At 41.2% G+C, this 16,583-nt stretch overlaps 1 protein-coding gene across 6 annotated transcripts in view; it reads left to right on the top strand.

Moving 5' to 3' along the window:
* Positions 1-16,583, top strand: part of Ltbp1 (latent transforming growth factor beta binding protein 1) — a 367,263-nt gene that overhangs the window by 110,656 nt on the left and 240,024 nt on the right. For all 6 annotated transcript variants that reach the window (XM_090337166.1, XM_090337170.1, XM_090337167.1 and 3 more), the window contains exon 4: positions 8,709-8,878. In XM_090337166.1, the coding sequence (XP_090193292.1) occupies positions 8,709-8,878 (170 nt within the window). The remainder of the gene's footprint in view (positions 1-8,708; positions 8,879-16,583) is intronic.

The following is a 16,583-nucleotide window of genomic DNA, read 5'->3' as shown; positions in this document are numbered from 1 at the left end:
AGTGATGCTCAGATTTCAGCCTCCTGTGTAGCTGGGATTATAGGTGAGAGCCACTGGAACCAGCCCAGGTCAATATTGAACATTTACGTCTTTACACTGAGTAATGTTTCAGGCTTCATGTATGTGTTGTAGCACATCTCAGAGTTTGGCTCCTTATTGTGTTCTAGTAATGCTCCAGTCAGTGTCTACACATATCACATCTTGTTCATCTAGTCATGTGTCTGGGACGACGACCTCTTTACCACCCTTCTCCTGCAGTGAGTACTCCAGTGAGCAGTAGTGGATAAGTTTGTTGAGTCTCTGCTTTTTGTTCATTGGGAGTGTCCCTAGAGTGGAATCATGGAAACCTGGAAATTCTATGACTAGCCCCCAAGGAACTATAAAACTGTGCTCCGTAGTGATTGTGACTTTTTTGCAATCTATAAACAGTATGAACGACTAACCTCCAAGTTGGTAGCTGCAAGTTTGCACATTGTGGACTCATAGTTTGTAAATGTTTTAATAGGCTGGATTCCTGCCTGTAATCTTAGCGAGGCAGAAGGCTAAGATCTGAGGACTGAGGTTTGAGACCATCCTGGGCAGGAAATTCTGTGAGAGTCGGATCTCTAGTAAACCACTCAAAAACAAAAAGCTTGACGTGGAACTGTGACTCAAAATGATAGAATATTAGACTTGAACAAAAAGATTCTCAGGGATAGTACCTAGGCCCCGAGTTCAAGCCCCAGGACTGGCACCCCTGCCAAAGAAATTTTTAAGTAAAGTTTTTATTCAATAAAACAATAGTTTGCTTCCAACGGTACAATTAAGGCAGTCTATGTGTATGAATGGTAGCTTTATCAGAGAAGTAAAATTTGTTGTGTGTGTGTGTGTGTGCATGCGTGCACGTGTGTGTGTTGTCTTTATAGGAAGAGTGTGAAAGAATCTAATACCTTTGGGTAGCTAGGGCCAGGCCAGGGTGTCTTCACACTTGTATGATTTTATTTTGTTAATTTACAGTTTTGTACCACTAGTGGGGCTAGAACTCGAGGCCTCTTGCTCTCCCTGGGCTTGTTTGCTCAAGGTTGGCAATCTCCTGCTTGCACCAAACTTCCACTTCCAGCTTTTTGCTGGTTAAGTGGAGATAAGACTCTCATGGAGTTTTCTGTTTCAACTGGTTTTGAACTAGGATCCTTGGATGTCAGCCTTCTACATGGCTAGAATTAGAGGACCAAACTCCCAGTGTCCAGCTTTGCTTGGTCCTTGTGTGATTTTAAATCACAGTTCATGACAGTGCTCACATTCCTTTTGCAAGGTGATCCTTATATTGCAAACAAACTAAGGCAGTTTTCCCCTTCCTTCCCTGATACATGGTAGGATTCAATTCAAAACCTTGGCAATTGTCATTTCCCACAAGGCTAGAGATCTTTATTATTTGTTCAACTGTTTATCATTTGGACATTTCAAAAAAGATTTTCTCTGGCTCCTCTGAGTTTAGATAAATAGGAGATGAATGCAATTTCTTTTAAACTGGGGTTCAGGGAAGCTGTTCCAAGTATCCCAAAGTAGCAGCTCCTGCTTGAAAAAAGCAATATCTTAATTATTAACAATATTTCCTTCAATGGTTACTTGTTAAATAACTTATTCAGTTCAAGGATTGGATGATTTCAGACTTACGTGTTTTTGAGAGCTTTTGAAAAGTTACCTCATCTTGTGCAAATAGGATTTCTGCTGTGTTTGATAATTCTAAGTAGGAGAGGCAAGGAATGCATTACTGGAAATTTCTCGCTTTTTCTTTCATTCACCGCCCCCCCCCACATTGTTTATCAACTTAAAGTTTTTCTCTTTGTAAGTAATATTGCCACCATATACATATGTGATGATTTCTACCACACACCGTTCTTTTAAATATATGATCTTAAAATGATAATAGGTAATTACATATGCTAATTTATAGACTAGGTTAACCATTTAAAAAAATGTAGAGGGCTGTGAATATAGGTTAGTGGTAGAGTGCTTGCCTAGTATGCATGAAATGCTGGGTTTGATTCCTCAGTACCAAATAAACAGAAAAAAGCTAGAAATGGCACCATAGTTCAAGTGGTAGAGTGCTAGCTTTGAGCAAAAAGAAGCTCAGGGAACAATTCTCAGGCCCTGAGTTCAAGGCCTAGCACTGGAAAAAAAATGTAGAGAAAAGAATAGAAAGACACCCTGAAGTAGCTTTCTTGAACCTATATAATTAGTCCTATATAATTTTATAAGTTCTACTCCTATCTGATTTTCTCTTTCCAAGATTATTTTGAAGCAGAATGTAACTATTTCACAGTGAATTTATACAAGATAAGGATTGTTAGTAACTAATTCTAAGACCATTATCCAACTTAAACTAATATTCCTAAAAATCTGGGACTCAACCAGGCTGTGGTGACTCATACCTGTAATGCTAGGACTCAACCAGGCTGTGGTGACTCATACCTGTAATGCTAGGGCTGAGATCTGAGGATCATGTTTCAAAGCAGCCCTGGTAGAAAATTTTATGAGACTCTCATCTCCAATTAACAATCAAAAAGTGGGAAGTGGAGCTGTGGCTCAGTTGGTAGAGTACCAGTCTTGAGTAAAAAAGCTAATGGACAGTGCCCAGGCCCTGAGTTGAAGTCCTAGTCCCAGAAGGAAAAAAACAAAAAACATGTAGCGACTGAAATTTTCACAGTGGTTAGAGCAAAATCAAGTAGAGATCAAAATAATATTCTTCCATTGTAATAGGGCTATGACACCAGTGAAATTCGTCTGTGGGATCCCATTTCTTCTTCTCCATATCATTTCTACAATGAAGAAACTAGGTTTTTCTGGTCATGTGCTTGTGACATTGGATGGACTCTGTCCCCTGGATTTTTTTTGGATGCTAAATTGTTAATTTTATTTTTACTTTTCCAGTTTAATGATACCTAAGTAATTCTTAAGTCATCTCGAGTAATTAAAAATTATTGACGTCATACTCCTTTTGTTTTACTGCAGTTTTTCACCATTCTTTTTTATTGTAAATAATAGAAGGGTTACAGTTATATTCACCTGATAGAAGGTGCATTACTTCACACACATTGATACCCCTTCTCATGTTTTTGTCTCCATTTCCCTACCCCACCTCTCATCTTGTTTTCCCCCTTTCCCTTTCCTATTTCAAATAAACAAATAAATGTATATACAATATACCAGATAACGAGGTAAGATACTGTAACAATATGAAAATAACCAAGGAAAAACAAAAGAGATGAGAGATAACATAGGACATTAAGAACAACAATCACACGTTATATGGCTCTTGTTTCCATATCCTGGAAGTTCTTTCATTTAACCTCATCCTATATGGCCTTATGCATCCAGGTTTTGAGCTATTGTAATCCTCTGCTAGTAGAGTCCAAGGTTTGTGCTGATTATGACAAATGAGGGAAACCATTGAGCCTATGTTCCTTTTCTTCCATGTACTTTCCACAAACCTACTTCCATCCTCACACATAATTGCTTTGTGTGTGTGTCCTTCAGTCCCTTGTATAGCAACCTCTTACTTACCTCCTCATTCCTCATTAGTCAGGAAGGTAATTCTGCACAAATAGGGTCACAGCCACTTGCCTCCCTTGTATGTTTTGTGTGTTAGGCTACATTAAGGCACCTCCCCATTCGCTTTATTTTTCCTCTGACCCTTCTTTGTGGATATTGTCTTGTGTACTCCACAGGTAAGGGATTTTTCTCTTCCAAATCATCACTGTCTGTTTTGAAGTTCTTCCCTCTCCTTCTATAGTTTTCACTCAGTGCTTCCCTAACCACTTGAAGGCACCCCATCTTGGGTCTTGATTGACCCCGAGGGATGCAGCATGACATGGATGAAGCGCTCGCCTGCAGCTCTCCTTCTTGTTCTGTTTGCTTACTTCTGATCACGAACTTGAAGAATGTTCTACCTAGAGGAAACCGCCTTGGCCTTCTGCGAGAAACTCCCTCTGCCTGATGGGGGTGGTTCCTTTCTGTGAGGTCCGAAGCTCTTTTCTAAAGTGGAAAGGGTAAGATCCTCCCTCCCTCGTACAGGTCAGATGATGGATTTAGCTCAAAATAGGGAAAGTTTAGCTCATTCCTGTGTCAGAAATTGCCACCAGGAAGGCAACAGCTTGAACAGTGTGTGACTAATCCTTTCTTTTAAGGAAAGCAGTTTTGTGTAATTGTTCCCATTCTGTTTATAAAGATAAAGAGGTTTCCACAGATTCAGGTCTTCTAGTGGCCAGTCAAGCCCTGAGCCTCTCATTCTGTCTTTTCTGTGTGTTAGTGCTGTCTCCCTGACCAAGTCTTTGACCTTGACCAGATAGATTTTTGACCCTAGGACTATTAAATCTTGGTGCTCCTGTTGCCTGTCACACCTACTACCAAACCTGATGACCTTGTCTAATTTCTTGTCTCCTCCTTCCTTTCCCTTTCTACATAAAAATGTTCTTCCACTCAGCATTTTTGAGACTATGATTTTTTAAAAATCTTTGGCCCCATCTCCATTCTCTTTATGTCCTTACTCTTAAATGTGAGTATCTTCCAAGACTTTATAGTTCCGTGTCTCCACCCCCCACCCCGTCCCTTGTCCCGAATCTTTTTTTGGCCTTTGAAGAAGTTGGCCCTTCTTAGAAGTTGGAGGCTTTCCTTAATCACTCTCTAGAGATCCATCCCACGTTTCTGTCTCTCAAACTAAACTAATCATCTTCTCTAGTCATCTTCTCCATGGACTAGTTTTTTATTCTGATGTCCATGACTTGGCACATGCCTTTGTTCTTTTTGCCCTTGGCTTTACACTAGACATACTGTTCCATTCAGCCACATTTTAGAGCTTCAAGTTTTACTGACCTTCTTTTTCTTTTGTCCCTGCCCCTTGCTCATCTAATCCTTGAGTCTGGAGTTCTGGTAGTTACTTCTATAGAGTTAAATTTTATTTGGGGAGCAGTCCTAGGGCTTGAACTCAGGGACAAGGGTAGGGGTAGGGTGGGGAACGCTGTCTTTGAGCTTTTTTTTTTTTTTTTTTTTTTTTTACTGAAAGGTAACATTCTACCACTTTAGCCATAGCTCTACTTTCAGCTTTTTGGTGGTTAATTGGAGATAAGAATTTCTTAGGCTTTCTGCCTGGGCTGGCTTTGAATTGCGATCTTCAGATCTCAGCTTCCTGAGTTGCTAGGATTTTAGGCATGAGTCATGGGTGCCCAGCAAAATTATTTCATTACTCAATAAATTTTGGAGGGGCAATCCTGGGGATTGAACTCAATGCCTTGCATTTGCTAGGCAGGTGCTCTACCATTTGAGCCAGACCTCCAGCCTCTTACCTATATTTTTAAGGGAATCTTTGGAGGAAAGAAGATACATGGGTAGAAGTCAGGAGAATCATGATTCAAGGCTGATCTCTTTTATTTTTGGTTCTATTTCTATTAACTTTTCCTGGGGGATGGGAGGTGGTATTATGTGTGAAGTTATTGTCCTTTTTTTTTGTGTGTGGGTCATGGGGTTTGAACTTGGCCTGGACGCTCTTCCTGAGCTCTTCAGCTTAAGGCTACCACCCTATCCCTGGGCCTGGGCACTGCCCTGAGCTCTTCAGCTCAAGGCTACCACTCTACTATTGAGCCAAGCCCCACTTCTCATTTTCTAGAGCTTAATTGGAGATAAGAGTCTCAGGTCCTTTTGTGCCCAGGCTGGCTTTGAACCTTGATCCTCAGATCTCAGCTTCCTAAGAATCTAGGATTACCGCTCTCAGCTGAGAGGGCATTTTTTTCTAACCACTGAAATTGATGGTCAAAGATAAGGGAAGGAAGGAGAGTTAAAGTGGAGGTACACTTGTAAGACCCAGGAGTGGTCAAAAGTGGAAGTATCTGTAAGCAATTAAACTGGAGGAAGAGATAAATGGCAGCCATGTAGGAGAAAGGGAGTGGTGTGATGGTTGCCCTTTGACAAGTGGCACAGAATGGGTGGTGGGCCATCTTGTTTGCAGGTTCCACCTGGTGTCTGCTCATGGCTTTGTTTCCTTCTTGGGACTGTGAGGTAGAGTGGACTTGCTCTGTTGACAGCAGGATCTGTGCCCCTTTAATGAGGACAAAGGGTAAAGATGGAGGAATGGTGAAGTTGTGTTTTACTCCTACTTGCACTCTTGATCACTTGGAATAAATTTACACAATAGTGGGACTTCAATCCTTATTTCCTTAAGTTAGTGGGCTGGGGGTTATAACTCGGCCTGGAGACCTAATACAGCGTGATCACATTCATTTATTTATTATTAACGTTCTATTATGTTTAGGGAAAAGGAGCACATGTGTCTCCCTGTCCCTACTTTCTGGATTCAGAGAGGAGAGGAACTTGGCTGCAAGGCAGATGCCCAGCCTCACATTTCTGCAGGTTGTCAGGGCAGGAACTAGCAGAGGCAGCCCAGGTCTCCTGAAGTGCTGCGTCTTCCTGTTCTGAACGGGACCTAATCTGTGTGCCTCTCAGTGGTCTCCGCATCACAGTGATGGCAGGATGGTTGCAGAGCAAATTGCTTCTAAGACACAGAGGAGAGGGAAGGATTGGGCTTCTCCTGCTCCTCTGTTCTGGTTCACAGAACAGTCTTGTGACCACCAGATGGACCCAGCTGTTTTCCTATCTTCTTCCCAACCCCACAGGCTAACAGTTCAAAACAACACTTACATCATCAAAACAGAAGTGTTTACAATGGTGAGCCCTGGGATTTTAGTAATTTAGTCTTTAGTCTGGTGACAAAGGGAGTATCCTTGTCAAGCACTGAATCTGGAAAAATCCATTCCCAAGGTAAATTTTTCTAGCCTTGCTGAGACCAGAGTATAAGTAATGATACAGGACATCTTGATTAAAAAGGAAGTACCTCCACCCCAGTCTTTTCTGATCCCGTTGTCTCTCATGAATGTTTTGTTCAGTGCCATGGCCCTTATCTCAGTCCCAACTAGAATGAATTAATTCAGTGGGTTGTTAGCATTTGGGTGTCTTAGCAGTTTCCCCTTTGCACAGAACTGGTCTGGTGTCATTTATTCTCCTGTCCAGATTGTCCATCATTAGAGAGTTATTAGTCTTTTAGATCAGATCACAGTAGGGAGCAGGTTCTCCCTCATAAACTCAGTTTGATGCCATATTATACTATCCTAACAGTTTCAGTCATAGTGTTGTCTATTACAGAATTGATGGGTATATCTTCTTTATGATGTTCATTACTAATTAGCTTTACAGAGTTAAGAATTTGATTTTTGTCTCTCACAGAATTATTGAATCTGGGCAAAGGCATGTTATTTTATAGTGTATATATATAGACACAGTATATATAGGTATATGCACATGTATGAATACATATGTATATGTATTCTGTGTATATATCATGAAGTACAAGAGAACTATTATAGAAAATAAAGAATTGGGTCTCTAAGTAGTAGAGCTCTAGCCTTGAGAATGCTCAAGGACAGTGCTCAGGCCCTGAGTTCAAGCTCCAGGACTGGCAGAAAAAAACAAAAAACAGTTTTTTCCCTAAATAGTAACTTTATGTTATTAAATACCACACATAAATAAAGATTTTTCTAATGTTCCATCATAACTGATATTTCAAAAGAAATATCAAATTATTATTTTTCAGTTTTAGTATGTTCCCTTTTTTCTGGTATAGAATTTGAACTCAGGACTTCACACTTGCTTGGCTTTCTTGGTCAGCTGGTGCTCTACTACTTGGGAAGTGCCTCCAGCTTGACCTTTTGTTATTAATTTTGGAGATGGAGTCGCCGGGCTTTTCTATGTGGGCTAGCTTTGAACTGTCATCCTCTAGATCTCAGTCTTCTAAGTAGCTAGGATTACAGGCGTGAGCTACTGGGGCCCCACTTCAGTGTATTCCTACTTTTGCAAGCATTTTTCTTCTTACCTGTTTGTGACAGAGCTTCTGCATGCTGCAGAACCAGAAACTGAGGCTCAAAGACATCGGCCAACAAATCTACGAGCCTTAGGTAGAAATGAAGGTCTTCTATTGTTTATAGTTGATTATTCTTCACTGACCAAGAGTGAGATTTTTTTTTTGCATTATCTTCTTCTTGTACTCTCTTCCTTCATAGTCTTCCCAATAAGTGCCACCTACTTATTTATTATACATCTGTTCATGACTAAATCTTTCTTAAATCTGCATGTCCTTTTGAGAGCTTGTGGAGGCTATGCTTTGAACCTTCTGATAAAAATCCTCTTGTGATGACTATTCATTGTGAAGCTTCTTGACTAGCCAGGCAGAGTCCCCTCCTTTCTTTTTTCTCCTTTTTATTTCTAACTTTAAGTAGTTGTTCAAAGGATTTGTCATTTAACAAAGTAGCTTATGAATATGATATTTCTTAATTAATATCAACATTCTCACCCATCCCCCACCCATCACTCCCTCACCCTTCTTAATTTTGTGGAATATACATTATATTCTTGACTGCATTCTTCCCCACTCCTTCTCTTCATCGGCCTACTCCTGTCCCCTTTCCCCTGCTTCCCGATGTTTTATTTTGTTAAACTCACAATCCGTTTCTTGGAAGTTTCTAATACACTGTGAGCAGCCAGCTATGGTATGCGAAGGAGCACATATGCCTCCTGTGGAATTTGTACAAAGCTCCTTGAGAAGTTCAGTTTCTTCTTCTTCCCTTCCTTGTCAACTCTAGGAACTCTGTTATTTATGTTCTTGTCCTAACTCTGTTTCTTCCTAGAGTGGCACGTCTTTCCTCTCAGAATGTGATGATCCATCATGGCCAGACCCAGGAATATGTGCTCAAGCCCAAGTACTTCCCAGCACAGAAGCTCATCTCTGGAGAACCGGCCATGGAGGGTTTGCTCCCGTTAAGATACGGGCAGGATCCAGCGGCATCCCCTTTTCATTGTGAGTAGCGCCCCCTCAACCATTTTTCTAACTATGGTGTCAGAGTGTGGGAACCCTTTGGTTTATTTGAGTTTCATGGGTCACAATAGTTAAAATTCAAGGATTGGTTTAAAACAAACAAACAAACAAACCCAACATTGATTCTTTTTTTTTTTTTTTGGTCAGTCATTGGACTTGAACTCTGAGCCTGGGCACTGTCCCTGAGCTCTTCAGCTCAAAGCTACCACCCTGCCCCTTGAGACACAATGCCACTTCTCCACTTCTAGTTTCCTGGTGGTTAACTGGAACTTTAGTGCCTGGGCTGTCTTTGAACCACGATCCTTAGATCTCAGCCTCCTGAGTAGCTAGGATACAGGTGTGAGTCACTGACACCTGACCCACACATTTGATTCTTGTTTTTTTTTGTTGATTGTGGGGCTTGAACTCTGGGCCTGGTTGCTGTCTGTGACCTCTTTAGTTCAAGGCTACTGCCCTACCTCTGGGCCTGGGCATTGTCCTTGAGCTCTTTAGCTCAAGGCTACCATCCCTTGAGCCACAGCACCACTTCCGGTTTTCTGGTGGTTAATTAGATAAAAGTCACACGGACTTTAGTGCCCAGGCTGGCTTTGAACTTCAGTCCTCAGATCTCAGCCTCTTGAGTAGCTAGGATTACAGGCATGAGGCACCTGGCCCCCACACTGATTCTTAATACAACTGAACAGTAGGTATTTTAGCATGGCTTCATTTGTCTGAGGAGAGACCATTTTCCTTGACTGATTCCTGGGGAATCAATCTTCTGTGGTCTCTTTGTGATTCTGTCTCTATGAGATATCCTCCATTGGAGACATATTTGCTCTAATTTTAAGCACAGTTGTACCTCTGACATGTTTACATTGATCATGTTTTCTTTAGTAAGCTGGCCAAGATTTCTTCCCTGTGAAATGTCTCAAGTGCCCCGTGTCTGAGGTTCACCTACAGGGGCTCATTTTTATGTGAGAAGCTCTGTCTACTGTGAGTCTATCAAGCCAGATGATGGGGCAGATTTACTAAGCGTTTATAAAAGAGTTTTGCATCCGTGGCCAGCGCGGCCAGTGTCTTGCTATGTAGGAAGCTCTCAAGGACACAGTCCCTGGCTGGAAGGATGGGGAATGTGATGATTTGTGGTTTAGGTATGACAGAGTGTCTGCTGGCAGCCTCTGTAGAAACGCTGTGGAGCAAGGCACAGACCATTCAAAGGGAAGAGCTAGCCACACATTCTCCTTCCAGCAGTTTCCTGCTCTGTCGCGTTCGCTGACGGATTGCCTGTATCGCCAGTAATGAGGAAGAGCTATGCCAGGTGAGGTGGAAAGTGCTGTCTTCTACCACCGGGAACAGATTGAATAGCCAACACTGACTTTTGCTACTGTTTGACTCCAGGCTGCCCCTGCTGGAGATTTGATCTCTGCTGTGGTCCATCCCATCGTAATTGGCATTTCCCTCAGGATGAGTCGTTTTGACTAGGAAAATCTAGGAGCCAGTTTACAATTCACTTTTCATCTTTCCAGAAAATTCTGTAGAGAGACTGATGCCAGAACCTCAGAGCCATCCTTTGGTGTGGTTTCTTGAGATGAGGAGAAAAGTAGGCCTAGGGAGTGGAGGAGGGGAGGTTAGTCTTAAGGAAGATTATTGAAATCATTTCCTTCTCCTTAGGGAAGATCATTTCTAAATCACTTACAAAAGAATATATATATATATATATATATATATATTTGTCTTACTTTTAAAGATACTTTGATTTTTGTGCTTATTAGTATACTTCTTCCATGTGACTGTCCCCTGAATGCTTAGATTTTTTTTTTTTGTCAGTCATAGGCGCTTGAACTCTGGGCCCAGGCACTGACCCTGAGCTCTTCAGCTCAAGGGTACCACCCTACCCCTTGAGCCACAGTGCCACTTCCAGTTTTTTTGATGATTAGTTGTAGATAAGAGTCTCATGGGCTTTGTAGTGCCTAGGCTGGCTTTGAAATGCAATCCTAGATCTCAACCTCCTGTGTAGCTAGGATTACAGGCTTGAGCCACTGTGCCTAGCTAAATGCTTAGAATTTTGAAAATTCTAATTAAAAAAATAATAAAAAGAGGTACTTCTTATTTCCTTGGGGGCCTTATGTAGATGGATAGTTTTATAAGCTCTCCAAAGTAGAATATGATGGAATGATTTTTTGAAAGTTATGATCATATTAATAAAGGAAGAGAATTCTGAACTAAGTGTAGGTTTCAAGAAAAGATGGTTTGAAGGGCTTGGAGTGTGGCTTAATGGTAGAGTGTTTGCCTAGCATGCACAAAGACCTGGGTTCGATTTCTCGGTACCACATACATAGAAAAAAGCCAGAAGTGGTGCTGAGGCTCAAGTGGTAGAGCTCTAGCCTTGAGAAAGTCCAAGGATAGTGCTCAGGCCCTGAGCTCAAGCCCAGGACTGGCGAAAAAAAAAAAAAACAACAAAAAAAAAAAAGAAAAAAGATGGTTTGAGACTCGTAGTGTTGTCTGAAGACTGTTGTTTTGATGGGCTATTGATGAAATGTGATCAAATTCCCACTGTGTGTGTGTGTGTGTGTGTGTGTGTGTGTGTGTGTGCATGTGTGGTGTGTTTAAATGCTTACATCTTTATTCTTTAGTGAATTGTCTTCAAGAAGATTTTATAGTAGCGCGTGTAGATACATTTCTTGTCTGGGATGTCTTTAACTTTCCTATGCTCCTATCTAAATGTGTTTTCTACAGCCCTGAAAACTGGTAACATATTATCATCGTAATGGAACTCTCCGGGCTCAAGCTGTCCAAAAGATGGCCCTTGTTCAAAACCAAGCTCAGGAACTGACGGAAACAATCAGGCTTTCAGAAAGGAGGAAGGGAGATGTGGATATTTTTGCTGAGGCTAGCGCTAGCTCCACTGTGAGCTGGAGGTCTAATGGGAAAGTTTCAGGAAGAGGTAATTTGGCAGGACCATTAAGGATACTGAACTAGGGAAATTGGGAAGAACACTGGGGAGATCAAATCTGGAAAAAGGAACAGGAAGTAGGAACGATGCAGAAGTATTCTGTCTCTTCACAGCCCTACTCGGCGTCAACCTTGCGTGGAAACCTTAAGATGGAACCAAAGGGAAAGGTAGTAACAGTGCAGTGGAGAAGTCAGGTCTGGCTGGGTCCACCTTCACCGCATAGTGGATGGTATTGTCTGGCATCTCGTCTTCATGGTGCAGAAGGTGAAGCCCCACCTCCCAGGTGATGGTACCTGAATCCCTGGAGGCAGGATTAGGGAATTGGATAATAGGTTTCTAAACCTGTTAGTCCAGTGTCTGGGATAGGGAGTTTCCTGTGACTCTGCCCCCTGAACTGACCAGCTCAGCTCAGGTGCCATCAAGCCATGCCATATGTCTCTGTGTTTATGTCCTTTCTCCTGTCTCTCTCCAATCACTGTGGCATCCCACATCAGCTCTCCATTGGAGCTGAATTGGTTTGTTGGGATTGTTTTTGTTCTTTCTTTCCTCTGTGGCTTCCTGGAACAGTTTCCTAATAACGTTGAGTGTATTTGCTGGCTGCTGGTCTTTGAGACAGGCGTTCACCACGAAGTCATAGCCTGTTAATAAGACTCCTGGTTCGACCTCTCAAAATGTGGCTTCCTCATTTTCTCACTGTATAACAGCAGGAATCCGAGGAAGCAGAAGCAGTTAGTATCTTCATTTTCATCTTTATGGAAGAAAGCAAATCCAATCCAACTTGCTTCTTGGTGTGCTGAAAGATGGGGAGGTCAAACAGAAATGTAATGCTGTCTCCAGAAAAATAGCAGCTACCGAGGTCACATGGACCTATTCTGTCCTGGTTTGAAACTGAAAGATTTTTGGTCTGTGTCATCACATTGTCTTGCTATTATTTTGGAAAAATTATGAGGACTAGAGAACTATTTAGGCTGTCAAAGGACAGGTATTAATTTTACTCTTTCCACGGGGATAGTTTTTAAGTCGTGTTTAAAGGAGGTTCCATTCAATAAAACAGTTTATGAATACAATGCAACTAATAAGAGATTTGTCTCCCCCAAATTAATATTTCATGATTTATACCACAAATAAATAGGGTTTTCCTTTTCTTCTTTAATAGCTGGACTGGGGGTATGTGTGAATGCAATAGAAATTCAACATATATCCTAAAAAAAATTAAGAAAATTGAGGGAGAGGTGGTTTGAAGGGGTGGATGAGAATGTTGAAAGGCATGACATTGATCGAGATGCCTTATTCATAAGCATTTTAGTTGACAGACAACTCCTTTGTATAACTACTTACCGATAATAGTGAAGGTGGTCTGTTGTAAAGAATTACCAGATGGTTTGTTGGAAACGGATACCTTTCTCTTAGTGTTAAGTAACTTGAACAGCTCTATGGGAAAAGTTATTAGTTCTACAAACCCAGTTAGAAATGGATTTGCTGTTGAACTTGAGAATAAAGAGCATCGGTACAAAGAAACAGGGAAGAGAATGAGGTTGTGATGATGGACTCAGCAAAATATGTTAATGTATCAAGCATGGAGGTCCCTGGATGAAGTTGGGGATAGGCACAAGAAGTAAGAAGAAGGGAGCGGTAGGAGGGGACTAAACATGAAGTCACTAGTGAAGGGATCTCTTTTGGGAGGAATGGATATTTCACTAATATTTTTAAGAGGTTTATTAACAGAACCCCCCAGTTCATGTCCAGTGTACATAACTTCTTTTTGTATTTGGATTCTACAAAGTTATGAGTCTTTGGAATCACTTTCTAGGTCACTTGACATCCTAGGTTGTGTGGTCACTAGTGAACGATATGTCTTGTGATCTGGTCATAATTAATACTTTGCTTATTGATCTTAAATGGACATGGCTATCATGTTAGCATAGGGGTTGCATCCTTTAAGGGGATGCACCATAAAGGACTTGATAGTAAACCGGGATAGCCTTGTAGAGGAAAACTGAGGATGCTGCATAAGTTATTTGAAAATTTCAAAATCTTGCCTATCTTACAGATAGGAGGGGGAGGTAGGGGGTACAGGTACTTCCATAGGCTCTGTAGCTTGCCAACTGTTAAAGTAGAGACTCAAAGTTTCTCAGTCTACTAACCATGACTAGATTGGGGGTCCACTGGATATCTACAACCTGATAGTTTGACTGAATGCTATCAGAGAGACTCTTCCCATAACACTCAGTGTCCTCTTCACTCCATGTTTCATACCAGGACCATTCTCTAGTTAGTTTTGGAGGAAGTAGGAAAACATGAACTAACATGAAACCATTTGTCTCTGTTTAGTTTCTTTCTTTGAATGTTAGTGTGACAGGCCACAGGGAAATTGGGAGAATAGTGGGTTAGTCCTAGGTGTTTACAGAAAGCCCTTTGACCTTGGTACAAATGGCACTTTCATCAAATGAACTAGATGTGGTTACAGGGTTGGACTGAAACCTATTACAATGCCACCTGAATTCCTAAATATAGCTAAATATAGAAATTCCAGCTCCTAGAGTTGTACCCAAGAGAAGTAGAAACATAATTTACACAAAGATTCCTGCATAGACGGTCAGAGCAGCATTACTCATCAGACCCAGTCATTGAGAACAAACTAAATGTTCATCAGATGATGAATTACTAAACAAAATGAGGTATTTACATGCAGTGAAATATTAGCCACCGAAGGAATGAGGCACTGATTCCTGCTCCATCCTCTGAAATGTGCAGAGTGAAAGAATCCAGACACACAAGAATCCAGACTATCCACATACTATAGGATTCCACTTATGTGAAATGTCTAGAAGAAGCAAATCCCCAAGGACAGAGATTAGTGGCTGTCAGGGGCTGAGGAGAATGATTATTTATAAATAAGGAGTTTATTTGGGGATGATGAAAAGGTTCTGGGATTATATGATTACCATAGCTTTACAATCTTGGGAATATGTTAAAAGGGAAGAATCACTTAAAGGGAGTGAACTCCATGCTATGTGAATTGTATTGTTGTTAAAAATTAAAGTGCATTTACAAGAATAATTGCCAAGTAGGTAGTTCTGAAGACAAAGAATCAACTCTGAAAATGGTTCTCAAGCTCTTCAGAGTTTTCTAGAAAGTGAAGGGTGTGGCTGGGTGGACTTGGTCCAGTATCATTCTTGGTGATGGCCAGGGAAGAAGTCAGCATGTAAACCAAGTTCTCGTATGCTTGGTTTAATAGAAGTTTTAACCCAGAGGAAGAAAAATTGACATGACCTAACATTTGAAAGTCTGTGGAATTGCAGCATGTACTCAAGAGTCAGTTATTCACTTACGAAGAGAGGAGCTTGGCACAAGTCAAGAATGGATGGTCTTGAGGATCAGAAAGGTCCACATGGTACACTAAAAATACCAGAGCATGGGCCATGAGTAGTAGAGTGCTTGCCTAGCATGCAAAAAGAAACCCCCCAACAAACCAAAAAAACCCACAGCATGCTTAATCATATTAAAATGAAAAAAAAAACCAATAATTCTGTCCCAGTGTATGGTAGGGCAGTTTTCCTATTAGAGTCATAAAATACTCGAAGATCATTAGAGTCGATTGTGGAATTACTAACTTGGGCTGGGGGGAGGGGTCTTTACATGAGCAGAAACACACTCCTGGGTGCCTAGATCCCTTGACTAGTACTTTCCAGACTACACAATGAGAGTCCTATTACTAAGAGATGGGGGGCCCACCAACTCAGGCCTCTTTTATAACATAGTGCCACTGTTTCAAGAGGTTTAGAAATCTGAATCTGTGGGAGTTGACTTTCTCCTTGACAGTTTTCTCCTAGCTGTTTTCCTATGAAGATGAACTTAGATTGGAAATGGATTACTTTCTTCATTATTATTTTGTTGTTATCAAGATTTGAACTCAGTGTACTCTTGCTCTACTTCCGGAACCATGCCTCTAGACCAGTATTTTGCTGGTTAAACAGTGATGGAATCTTGCAGGAATCTGCCTGGACTGGTATTAAACTATTGTCCTCTAGATCTTCACCTACAGAGTAGCTAGAATGGCAGCTATGAGTGGTCAGCGCCTGGGTAAAATGCATTGCTTATGTTGCAACATCTCATCCTAAATTTTAGTTTTTTCAGTTCATTGAAGCAGATATTTTAAATTTCATGGAAAGCAGATGACATGTTTTATATACTAACTTCCTAAAGGTTTTTAAACATAACACTGTTAATATAATCACTGATTTATCTTCTGATGTGCTGAGATAGGGAAGGAGAGAAGTGAACAGCACTGCAAATAAACAGAGCTGCTAAATCCAAGAAAAAAAAGAAAGGTTATTTTTTTTTTAAAGAATGAGGCTAGTTCCATATTTTAAAGTGATAAACTCGGCTGTTTTACCCAAGTGGTGATGGCCAGATCCATAGCTTTCTTGGGCCACCTCTGACAGAAGGAAACAGGCAGTGCAGAGAAGTCATCTTGGTTGCCATTCTGTGGTCTGATCTTTCCCAGTCTTTTCGGCTTCCTGACAGCTCCAGTCCCTCCCACCTAAGCATTCCACCATCATCAGGCTGGAATCCTATTTTTCCCTCCACTGGTCCCCAGGGCTCCTGAGTCTGTTCTCATGCCAGCATTATGGTTTCCTGAGCCCCTTACGACCTTGTTGTGGCTACAGCACCCTTTCTTGACTAGGAAGATATTGTATATACTTTGGTCCCTAGATGCTTCTTCTTTACATTTTAATGACATGATGGCTGAAT

Source organism: Megascapheus bottae, chromosome 7, assembly GCF_031878675.1.
Source record: "Megascapheus bottae isolate mThoBot1 chromosome 7, mThoBot2.hap1, whole genome shotgun sequence".
NCBI lineage: Eukaryota > Metazoa > Chordata > Mammalia > Rodentia > Geomyidae > Megascapheus > Megascapheus bottae.
This window is presented reverse-complemented; position numbering and strand designations above follow the sequence as displayed.